At 37.8% G+C, this 12,389-nt stretch overlaps 1 protein-coding gene across 1 annotated transcript in view; it reads right to left on the bottom strand.

Annotated features, from left to right (window-relative positions):
* Positions 1-12,389, bottom strand: part of LOC126474804 (sodium-dependent neutral amino acid transporter B(0)AT3) — a 534,088-nt gene that overhangs the window by 74,749 nt on the left and 446,950 nt on the right. The window contains exon 11 of the mRNA XM_050102276.1: positions 11,993-12,194. Coding sequence (XP_049958233.1) covers positions 11,993-12,194 — 202 coding nt within the window. The remainder of the gene's footprint in view (positions 1-11,992; positions 12,195-12,389) is intronic.

Here is a 12,389-nt window from a genome sequence, read left to right as displayed (position 1 = left end):
GGTTGCATAGGAAAAAATGGACTCAAATTCAGGAGGAGACGCATGATAACATTGGCCCAGGAATCCTGGCAGACATATCCTGTGATTTCCATAAACCACATCAGGAAACTCTATGTTTTTCTCAAAGAGAATTTAGAAATGCGTCATGACTTGTTCCATACGAGGATATGCTTTTCTGTGCACTAAATGATCTAAATGAGCAACAAAAGAAGTGAGAAAAATAGACACTAGAAACTGTACTCATCATGACCTTGTTAAAGAATACATCCTGGCACTTATTCAGAATTATTTAAGAAAAACATAGCATTCTCAAATATGAGTTGTTTACCCAAATTTTTATGAAGCATTTGATTAAGGCAATGGTACTGTACACTGATAAACTGATTATATTTCTATTTTAGAGCTAACAAGTTAAGATAAATAACATTGACCTTATTGAGACATAAGCACAGTGTGCAAGAGAGAGAGGAAAAAAGAGAGAGAAAGAGAGAGAGAGAGAGAGAGAGAGAGAGAGAGAGAGAGAGAGAGAGAAGGGGGGGAGGGGGGAGTATATAAGGATTTCAAAAGAAAGAGTTTGTCAAGAACAATTTTAAATTTGAACACAATATTACAATATTAGAACATAAAAGGTATGTGATGATCACGTTCAATTCCATGGGAATGGCTGTGCCACATGACCGTGATGTAATCCAGGACAGAAAGAAGGGCAGCATCAGTTATAATATCATATGTCTTTTTTGTTGCATTGAAGGTCTAGGTTTCAGCTGACACTGCAGCTATCATCTGTGCAATAATGACAAACAATACAAGAATCAGACATAGAAACAGAACACTGATCAACTGCCATGCCACACCTGTACACAGTTACAGTTCCACTGTTACATAACATTGTCAGCAGTCATGAAGACTGAACATCTGTTGCTAGAATTATGTTCAGTCTACATGGCTACTTATAATGGTCTGTAATTATAAAATTGTAATTGTGTGCAACTGTGATAAGGCATTTGGTCAATGTGTTATTTCTGTCTGATTTTTGTATTATTTCTATTTATAACACTGATGATAGATGGAATGTCAGTTGAAATCTAGATCTGAAATGCAATAAAAATGTTAAGATTGCAATTTTAATGATTCTCTGTGTGACCTGTGTTAAGTGCTGTACCATCGAAAGGTAAACAGGCATTTTTGTTCGGTTGTTCTGTTACGCCTTTCAGTTTAATAAAAACCATCTAGTAGTTTTTAACTTTACGTGTCTTATGTTATTGTAAGAAACTAAATTACATCAGGTTAAAGGCCAAGATTTGTTTTAAATAAATCGAATCTGTGATAAATACCTGGCCTCAAGTGTACTCTCATGTAAAGTTAAGCCGAGATGGCAACTGAAGTGGAAAAATATTGTATTCCTTTATTTGAGGGAACAAATTTCAACAACTGGAAATTCATGTTGTAAATTCTCCTTGAGGAACTGGAACTATTACCATTTGTGCAAGCAAATTATCTCACAAAGTTGGAATTTGTTGATGGAGAGGCGAACACACTGCGTGCCACAAAGGAAACACGATTGGCTGAAACGGCTAAACAAGATCGTAAATGTAAGTCTCATCTTGTTCAACGCATTGCTGACAGTCACTTGGAACACACAAAAGATAAAGTAACTTCTTTTGCTTTATGGACCTCTCTGTGTAATACATTTGAGAGAAAAGGAATTGCTGGTCAACTTCTGTTGAGAAAACTGTTGTTAACTATGAAATCTAAAGCAACAAATGATTTGCTAGTTAACCACTTAGATAAACTGATTTGTGATTTACATTCAACTGGAGCTACTATTGAAGAAACGGACATAGTGTGCCATTTGCTTTTAACGATGCCTGCGGAATACAACGTAGTGGTCACTGCGATCAAAACATTCTCAATGAAAGACTTGATGCTGAGCTTTGTGAAAAATAGGCTACTGGATGCAGAATCGAAGTGGAAGGGAGTCATTGGGAAAAACAAAAATGATGAAACACCATTTCCTACAGTTTTTCAGACTCAACAGTATCTAATAAAGGGTTCATCAGACACCAGTAAAACAAGAAGTCAACAAGGAACTTCTTTCAACTTTACTTGTCACCAATGCGGGAAGCCTGGACACAAGAACTCAGGAATCAGCAACTCTGTGGTTGTATCTAATGTAAAAGAGGAAGATGGGTTTAGTTTTGCAGCATCAAATGAAGATCAGTGAACGAACAACATAATTTGGTTCTTGCGCTCTAACACAGTGAAACATCTGATTAACAGTAAGATACCTCTCACTAATTTAAGGTAACTGGAACAGCCAATTAAAGTCAGAGTAGCTAAGTCAGGCATTTCTCTTGAGGTTAAAGTAAAAGGAGAAATTAAAGTCACTAGTGTGGTAAAAGGAAAGGAAATTCAGATAACGATTAAAGATGTTTTATCTATGCCTGATCTTAATTATAATTCGCTGCCAGTTAGAAAACTGGAAATGAATGGTTTTAGTATCACATTTGAAATGGTTCAAGGTTTAATTAAAAAGGAAAAGAAACTGTTGACATTGCAAATAGGAACGAATCTCAGTTATATGTTCTACATTTTTTGCAACGAAAAGCCTTATCAGCTGCTTCAACTGCAACTAATGTGAAACTGTGGCACAGCATATTAGGCCATTTGAGGTATGATAACATTAAACACCTCCAGTCACAAGTTGATGGTATGAAACTGGGCAGTTCAACAATCTCCACAGAACAATGTTTAAATTGTGTCAAAGGAAAACAATCACAGCTGCCATACAATCACAATAGGAAACATACCACCAGACCTCTTCAGTTGATTCACAGTGATCTGTGTGGGCCAATTGCACCAGAATCATTCGATGGAAAGAAGTATGTGCTCACGTTTGTCAATGACTTTACACATTTCACAGTGGCCTGTGCACTGGAATCGAAATCAGAGGTAACTCACTATCTGAAGATGTTGCACCCTATGGCTACAGCTCACTTCAACTTGAAGATTAGCAGACTGTGCTGTGACAGTGACCATGAATACATGTCAAATGAATTGAAACAGTTTTTTGAAGAACAAGATACAATCAGATATACTCCTCAGCAAAATGGTGTTTCAGAGTGAATGAACAGAACTATTACTGAAAAAGCTCATTGTATGGTACTTCACTGTAAAATAGATAAAATGTTCTGGTCAGAAGCAGTTTGTGCTGCCGTGTACCTGATTAACAGAAGTCCTACTGCGGCTTTGGAAGGAAAAGTGCCTGCAGCTTCATGGTATAACGAGAAGCCTAATTTGAGTAAGCTGAGAGTGTTTGGATGTATTGCTTATCTACTGGTACCAAAGGAATTGAGAACAGGGAAATCTGAAGGCAAGTCCTTAAACTGCTATTTCACTGGTTACTGTCCTAATGGCTACAGGCTTTGGTGTCCATAGGAAGGAAAAATAGTCAAAGGAAGGAACATTGTTTTCTATGAAGGAAGATTTGACTTTGAAAGTAAACCAGCTGTGGACTGGATCCCAGAATCTGTACAGGAATCATCTGAAAAGGATGATAATGAAGAAGACATCATTGAAGAAGATGCCAAACCAAGTGATGGGGGTAATGAAAGAATCCCCATACCAGAACTGACCAGTGACAAAGAGGAAGCTGAAAATTTATCAGAAAAGAAAACTGTTTGATGTTCTACCAGGAAGAGGAACCCTCCTAAATATCTGAAAGACTATGCTGTTCTTGCACTCAATGCTGATTCATTTGTGCATGATGTACTGAAAAGTTATAAGGAAATTGCAAATTGTGAAGATAAGGAATGCTGGTATGTACAGGATGAAACTGACTCTATAAAGGAAAAGAAGACTTGGATCTTTGTTAAATTACCACCTGGAAGGGAGATTATTGGCAGAAAGTGGGTGTTCAAATTAAAAAAGAACAAGGATGGAAATATCATAAGACACAAGGCTAGACTTGTGGCAAAAGGATTTTCACAGAAAAGTGGATATGACTACAATGAAACATATGCACCAGTGGCTTGACTTGCAACTGCTAGAATAATGCTAGTTATTGCAATCAACTAGGACTGGTTCTGGAACAATTTGATGTCACCAATGCTTTTCTTCATGGATTACTCAAGGAGGAAATATACGAGGGGGGGACCCAAAAGTAACCGGAATCATAATGCTGCACATCATATACTTGTAGTAGCAGGTTGTGCCGCCATAGGGTTTTAGTAGGAGCTCTGCTGAGTCATTCTGCCATGCAGCGTCACCCAACAGTGAGAAGTGTGGTTTCTTTGGCAGTTCTTTGAGTGTACATACAGTGCAGACGTGACATGAGGAAATGGCTAGTTCTTACGAACAACGTGCAGCAGTGAAGTTTTGTTTCTTGCTCGGCAAGAACGCAGCAGAAACTGTTGCGACAATTCAGACAGCCTACAAAGACCATGCTCTTAGTAAAACGCAAGTGTACGAACGGTTTTCTTGGTTTAAAAAGGGAGAAATGGTGGTTGAAGATCAGCTCCCTTCCAGTCAACCTTCAACTGCTCGAAGCAAAGACAACATTGACAAAATCCATGATCTCATCAGTGAAGATTGATGCAGAACAATCAACCAACTTGAGAACTTGTCTGGGTTGTCATGGAGCTCAATTCAGCACATTTTGACCATCAATTTGAGGATGCAAAGAGTGGCAGCAAAATTCGTGCCGAAGCTTCTTGCCGGAGATTGAAGGGATTGTCGCGTTCAAGCCTGTCTCGAAATGAAGGATGCATTCAAAGATGATCCACATTTTTTCAACAAAATCATTACAGGTGATGAGTCATGGTGCTATGGGTATGATCCAGAAAGTAAACAACAGTCATCACAATGGAAGTCACCTGGTTCACCTCGACCAAAAAAAGCTCGACAAGTGAAATCAAATGTGAAAACGATGTTGACCTTTTTTTTTTTTTTTTTGACATCAAAGGGATCACACACTCAGAATTTTTCCCTGAAAACCAGACAGTAAACTGACAATTCTATTTGGAAGTTATGAAATGGCTTCGCAGAAGTTTGTCACGAAAACGTACGGCTTTGTGGGATTCTGGCATGTGGTTCCTGCATCACGACAATGCTCCCACGCACACAGCTCTCAGTGTTCACCAGTTTTTGGCCTCAACAAAGATGACTACCGTGACCCACATGCTCTATTCACCAGATTTAACACCCTCGGACTTCTTCCTATTCCCAAGGATGGAAAGAGACTTGAGAGGGAAGCGTTTTGCGGATGTGGAAGACGTAAAACGCAGTGTCATGAAAGTGCTAGCAGGTATCAAAGAGGACGAATTTAAAAGGTGCTTTGAACACTGGAATGAATGTTTGGACAAGTGTATTAATGCTAATGGAGAGTACTTCAAATGATATTAAGGTTGTTTTTGAAAACAATAAAGTATATGCTTTCTAGAAAGAAATTCCAGTTATTTTCGGGTCCCCCCTTGTACATGACTATTCTTGAAGGAGTGAGTATTCTAGAAGAACTGAAAGACACAACTGGTTTGGTTTGCAGGTTACATAAATCCTTATATGGCATAAAGGAAGCAATACTAGCATGGAATCACTCCATTCATACCTTTCTTATGTCTATACAATTCACTCAGTCAGAAGAAGATAAATATCTTTATTATATGATTTTAAAGGAAGTTGTCATTTATATTATGCTCTGTGTTGATGACATTTTGATGGCAGGAAATAATAGAGAGGAAATGGACAGAGTGAAATTTAAGTTAAAGCAGAAGTTCAAAGTGAAGGAACTGGGAGAACCACAATCATACTTGGGAATTGAGATTTCTATGAACAACAGTGAAATGTATCTGAGCCAAACATCATACTTGAAGAATTTGCTACAACGATTCAACATGCAAGATTGTAATCCGGTCAAGATGTCTATGGAAGTTAAACTGGAATTCAAGGAAGGAAAAATGATCAATAAGCCCTGCAGAGAGTTGATTGGATGTTTCATGTATGCAATGACAGCAACAAGACCTGATTTGTGTGCTGTGGTCAACTTCTTGAGCAGATACTAAAACAATCCATTGGAACAACTCTAGAAAAGCTTAAAAAGAGTTTTGAGATGTGTCAAAGGGACCGTCAACATGAGACTAAATTATCGAAAGGGGAGTCAAGAAGGTCTTCTGGCCTATGCTGATGCAAACTGGAATAGAAAAGAAGATGCAAGATCTACCTCTGGTTATCTATTAAAATGCTTTGTCTTCTAGAGAGGCAGAATATGTAGTTCTGGCAACATGCACAGCTGAGTTACTCTGGGTGAAATATTTGCTGGATGATATTCAAATTCCACTCCAGCTACCAATTCGCATATTTGAGGATAATCAGTATGGTATACACTTACTGAAAACATGGGACCATTGACAGTTGAGACACATCAATGTTAAATATAATTTTGTGCATCAACTTCACCACTGCAGGATCATCACGGTTGAGCATGTACTATCAGAGGACCAGATTGAAGATATTTTTACCAAAGGCTTACCAGCTCCTATATTCATTGCTTTGAGGAGCTGGTTGGGTTTATTTTAATTTTTGTTGGTGTTAAATGTAAAATTATTAAATTGAGGAGGGGTGTTAAGATTGCAATTTTAATGATTCTCTGTGTGACTTGCGTTAAGTGCTGTATCGTCAAAGAGTAAGACAGGCATTTTTGTTCAGTTGTTCTGTTGTGCCTTTCAGTTTAATAAAAACCCTCTACTCGTTTTTAACTTTATGTGTGTTATTTTATTGTAAGAAACTAAATTACATCAAAAAAGATAGATGACTTTACAACTGATGACCTCCTTTATGTCCTGGCTATGTGGTAATATTCACAGATTTCAAATAAGCATACAACTAAACAGCCTTACACTGATGATCCAAACCATTATGACCATTGCACACCACAAGATTGAATGATTTTTTATTGCAAAAAAGCACCTGGGAGTGAGCATCTTGGTCATGAGAAAACTGGATACTGTTCATGTGCGACTGTCATGTGGATCTATGGAAACTGATTGAATGGCAGTGAAACCAACAGTAGGCAACATGGTATTGGAAGTCCACACTTCATCACAGAATGTGGAAGTCAGAGGCTTGCCTCCTCAGTAAATGAGCATAGGCAGCAATCTGGCAAATACGGTGACAGAGTACAATGCTGGTTTTTCCTTCAGTGTTGACTGAATATCCTCAGCTGAGGCCATCCTTTCAAGTGGAAGATGGCCCAAGGGCTATAATCCAGATAATGTTTTCATCATTTAACAAGCAGATAAGCATATGGTACAACCAGTCAAGAGACCAACACCAAAAATAAAGCATAATCTCAAAATGTGTGCAAACGTTGGGATTATCAGCCCAGAAGTAGTTATCTTTCAACAATGATTCAATCTTTAAAAAAAAGTATGCTAAGGAGGTTTCTCAAATGAACTGGACGATGAAGTTGGAAAACTTAAAGTGTCTCCAAATTAATAAGAGGATTTCATATCTATAGTAGAGAAAATCTCTGGGAAACACATACTTTGTGGATGCAGAAAGCAACACATGTCTGACCTCAACCAAAACTCAGTCAGCTTACTTCAGATCTGTCAAGATAAACACAAAAGAGACCAACTAGCTGAAGACACTATTCAAGCAGGTGAAAAGCTGATGAGATGTCTCACAGAAGGCAGAAGGAAAGAATGGTTACATCCTTTAGCTGATCTAGACATGGCTCAGAACATTACAAGAGGATGGAACTCAATTAAAAATCTAAGCAATTGTCCTAAAAAACCACCAGAGGAACTCACCTTAGTAACACCAAATGAAATAGCTCACCAACTACTTAATAACAGTAAATCACAAATTACAAATTAAGAAATTAACATGATACATTGAGGAAAATAACTTGTTCAGCTTGTTTTTTACAACAACAGAATTGGTAAGTGTCATAAAGCAAACAAATACTAATAGAGATGCCTATCCAGATGACATAAGAACAGAGCAGCTGCAGAATTTTGAACTAGACACTATTAAGTGGCTAATTAAATTAATTAATTAATGTGTTGAACTCACCCATATGCCTAAACTGTGGAGAAAATCACATATCATAGCAGTTCTCAAGCTGGGGAATGTACCTAAGGATCCAAAGAATTTTTTTCCTGATCTCATTTTTGTGTCACCCTTATAAAGTCTTTGAGTGAATGATGCTGACTAGGAGTTTACCAAGTGTGAACATAAAGTTCATTTCAGAGCAAGCAGGCTTCATACAAAGGAAGTCATGTTCTAGCCATATCCTTAACCTTATCCAACAAACTGAAGACTTGTATGAGAAACTAGTCACTGATGGTTATTTTATTGCCCCCTTGCTGCTTATGAGGATCAAAAAACATTTATCCAAAAGCTATACGAGATAGAAAGAGATTTCAGGCTGACAAATGTAATCAGAGGTATGCTCCAGAGAGAGAAGATTCTGTGCAAAACTGCAAGGTAAGAAGGGCCACTAGGGAAACCAGAAGAACAGATTACCTGGAAGCAATGTGTTGTAACCAATTCTCTACAACATTTATACAAATGATGCCAAAATACCTGGGAATTACTCTAAATCACATCCTAGGTTTTAGAACACTCTGCGTGCGTTTAAAAGGAAAAATATGCAGGGAAATATCATTGTGAGAAAGCTGACAAGTTCTTCATGGGAAGCAAACCCATATGTTTTCCAGTCTGCTATTCTGGGACTCTGTATCTCTGTGGGAGGGTAATCAGCATCTGTTGTGGAATATCGGTCCACACCAGGCATGTGGACATAGCCTTATATGAGTCAGTCTGGTTAGTTATGGGGTCCGATAGACAAACCTCGGTCCCAAAGATCTACCCCTCGATTGGCATTGCAGCCCCACACATTAGACACAGGGTGGTGGGAGGAACAGAAAAAAATGAAGCAAACTGTAAACCCATGACACTTGATGTACAATTATACACCTACAGCAAATCCAGGAAGAGATTTTCACAGTAAACTTTACCATTAGATGTCAGGCCAGAGGTTAGATGTGTTTACTTGTGGCACAGCTGCTCTTAAGCAAGATGATTTCATGGCAAGGAGAAAAGTTTAGCTGCAGTTACAATCTACCCTACACCCTTGTAGAACCCAAAACAGATTAAAAAGAGGAATCTCAAGGTGCAGAACAAATTTGGTCTCAAGGGGGTTACATGAAGCTGCAGAGCAGTCCAGACACCTGATCACCTACTAATTTTCCAAAACATGGATGAATCCTATACACCACAAAAGGGAAGAAGATTTATAGAGAAAATATGTGTGATGTCTTTCTCCTGAAACTGAACAGTAAGGACAGTGCTGGTACAGGCACAAATGTTTTAGCACACTGTTCAGTTTGCATAATTCAATATGGGTGCTGCAGCACATAACCCCTACAGGTTCCTACACTGATGCAACTTCATCATTTATGATTACAGTTGGCATAGAGTCACCTACATTGGACTGTAGATCAATGCAAATGTGCCATCTTGTCAGACAAATCATTTTTCTTGTTGCATCAGGTCAATGGCCATGTCCAGCTACGCGAAGCATACACTGTGTCATGGACACAGGCTATTGGCAGCTGTATTGTTCTATGAAGGACACTCATCTTCACTTCTGTGGTACCTGGGTAAGAATCAAAGGCATGACAATCGTGGGCTGCATGAACATTATTGTAGACAACCTGCGTCCCTTCATGCTTGATGTTTTCCCAAAGGTGATAACATCTTCCAACAGGATAACTGTGACACACAGCTAGAATCATCCTACAGTGGTTTGAGGCACATGATAGTGTGTTTATGTTGATGTCTTGGCCACCAAATTCGCTGGTATGAACCCAACGGAATGTACCTAGGATGCTATATGTGTCAGCTCAAAGACCAAGAACCATCAACTCGTAGTTTATGGGAATTACATAACCTCTGTGGAGATATCTGAGACAAATACATCCTGAAGCCTATCATGGACTAGTCAAATCTATGTCTTGTAGAATCACTGCTGTATTGCATTCCAAACATGGACCAACATGCTACTAAGGTGATGGTGATAATGTTTTGGCTCATCCAAGGTGAGTTTGGAATGCATTCAAAGATAATTAATACAATTAATGAGTAGAGCTGCAGGTATGATACTGGGCGTGAATTCCAAGGGTGTCTAGGAGGGGCATAAAACATGGACAGAGAAAAGGATGAAAAATAAAGTAAAAGCATAAAAACAATGTTTAAAACAAAGTAAGTATCAAATATAGAACATATAAAGATGACTCAGTGGATTGATTTATGTGATTCTTTGATGGAAGAAACTTGAAAGATGAAGAGGAAGAAGAAGAACCAAAACAAGAAAACTCCTATACATTGATTAAAAAAAACATTTCCTTTTCTGGAGGAAGGTTTGGTAACATTTATGTTACATATTAAATTGCACTGGAGAATAATTCTGATCTTACGTGTTTGGATGCAATACAATGTGTCAGATGCAGACAGTGATAAAACTACAAAACACACTGAACACATCTGGAATTGTGGTCCTCATAAACACTGATAAGACTGGAATGAATTAACAGCACATTAAGGAACAAATGGAAAACTGGCAACTCATCTTCACTGTTGGATGTACACACCTCAGATTATCTAACTAAAGCCACATGGCAGAGTCATAAATGTTCTCAGTGCCACAAGAAGTTTAATTATACAGTGAGTAGCAGCTTTCTTGTTGAATAAGATTTAAGACTTATCTTTAGCCTATAGGGATGTGGAAATATTAAAGGTATACATTAGCAAGGAGAATTAGTTGTCATAAAATACTTCCAGAAGGTATGTTAATGAATAAATGTCATTAATGATAATATCCTGTTCTACGTGCTAGATAACATATAACAAAAGTAGTGCTTGCCTGTTCTTGGAATAGAGTAGCTTATTATGAATGACAAACAAATTGTTGACTTTTTCAATGCACCACTATATGTTTTCATCAGTCACAAGTTCTTCAACAAGGTGCAATATTTTTGTAAAGTTTCATTTATTCCTTACGCTTCCCTTACAGTCTAAACTATTTGACATAATATTAGGTTGTAAATGGTCATATTTCACTATTGTTCATAATATCCATGGTAAGTTTTTACCACTGAATGATTCATTACAGTGTGTAACTTTAAGTTGGCTGATCAGCTCACTAGTTCCGAATTGGTAAAAGTCAGAAGGCTCTGGCTGGTAGTCATTGTTTTAAGCTGTAGCCAACATTACCTAGTCAACAGTACTATGTGAGCTAGTCATTATTGCCTACTGTGATACTTCATTCTGTTCCATATTATTTTCTTTCTTGGTGATAGATGCACTTAATTATTATAGTTATTATTTATATCTTTCACAGATGGATGAACCACAGGTTAAAATGCCTACACTAGGAGAGGCAAGTAGGTCTAGTCCCCCCCCCCCCCCCCCCCCCCCCCACCTTTTCCCTCCACGCACACACACAAACACACAGACAGCTCTTTAGCCTGTGGCAGCCTATCTGGGGGCTGGGCTTAATTCCTCCATTCCCTGCATCCTCCCCTCTAGCATTGGCCAACTTACAGTTAAGACACTGTACTTTTTGGGTGAAGGGAAAACTGTTAAAGTGAGTACATTTAATTCTAGTACAACACTGGGTGTATGCGGAAGAAGTAAAATGTTGAACTGTGAAAAATCTTGCAAGATACAAAGAGAAATTTGAATGCTTGTTTAGTTTTATTTAAAAAAATTGTGCATGTTTTCATCATGCTTAATTTTTGTAAGAGGTATAAATTGTAACAGTGCTTAAGGAAGAAAAATCACTCAGTGTGTTTCTTACACATTGTTTCTGTGTTCAATGTACAGTGTTTAAAAAATGATATAGCCCTAATGAAGAACAAAACACAAAGGACACTTTATGAAGAACCACATCCAATCATGTTTAAACACAGGTCACTTTGGAACTCACCTGTTAGAATTTCCTTGCGGAGGTTAGGAAATAACTTCATGTCTACTATAGAAGTAACAACACCTTCTAGTGTACCAAACTGAGAGTCTATCCCAAGTGTAAAAAGCATCAGAAAGAAAAGCACAGACCAGAATTGTGCTCCAGGAAATTGGTTTATGGCTTCTGTAAATATGATGAATGCTAAACCAGTACCTGAAGCAGACTGTAACAAATTTATTCTTACAGTGTAATTTATACAAGCATATAACCAATACATCTGAGCAACTTGGAAAACAGAGTAAATTATTTCTTGTTCACTATTTAAACTTTATTTGTGAAATACTAATTTATCTATCCACTCATTTATTCCTTACAATCTATTACAGTGTAAAGTTTCTAAATTCACTTCTAAAAATTC

The sequence above is a fragment of the Schistocerca serialis genome, chromosome 4 (assembly GCF_023864345.2).
Source record: "Schistocerca serialis cubense isolate TAMUIC-IGC-003099 chromosome 4, iqSchSeri2.2, whole genome shotgun sequence".
Taxonomy (NCBI): domain Eukaryota; kingdom Metazoa; phylum Arthropoda; class Insecta; order Orthoptera; family Acrididae; genus Schistocerca; species Schistocerca serialis.
The sequence above is the reverse complement of the archived record's forward strand: the minus strand, read 5'-3'. Positions and strand labels throughout refer to the sequence as shown.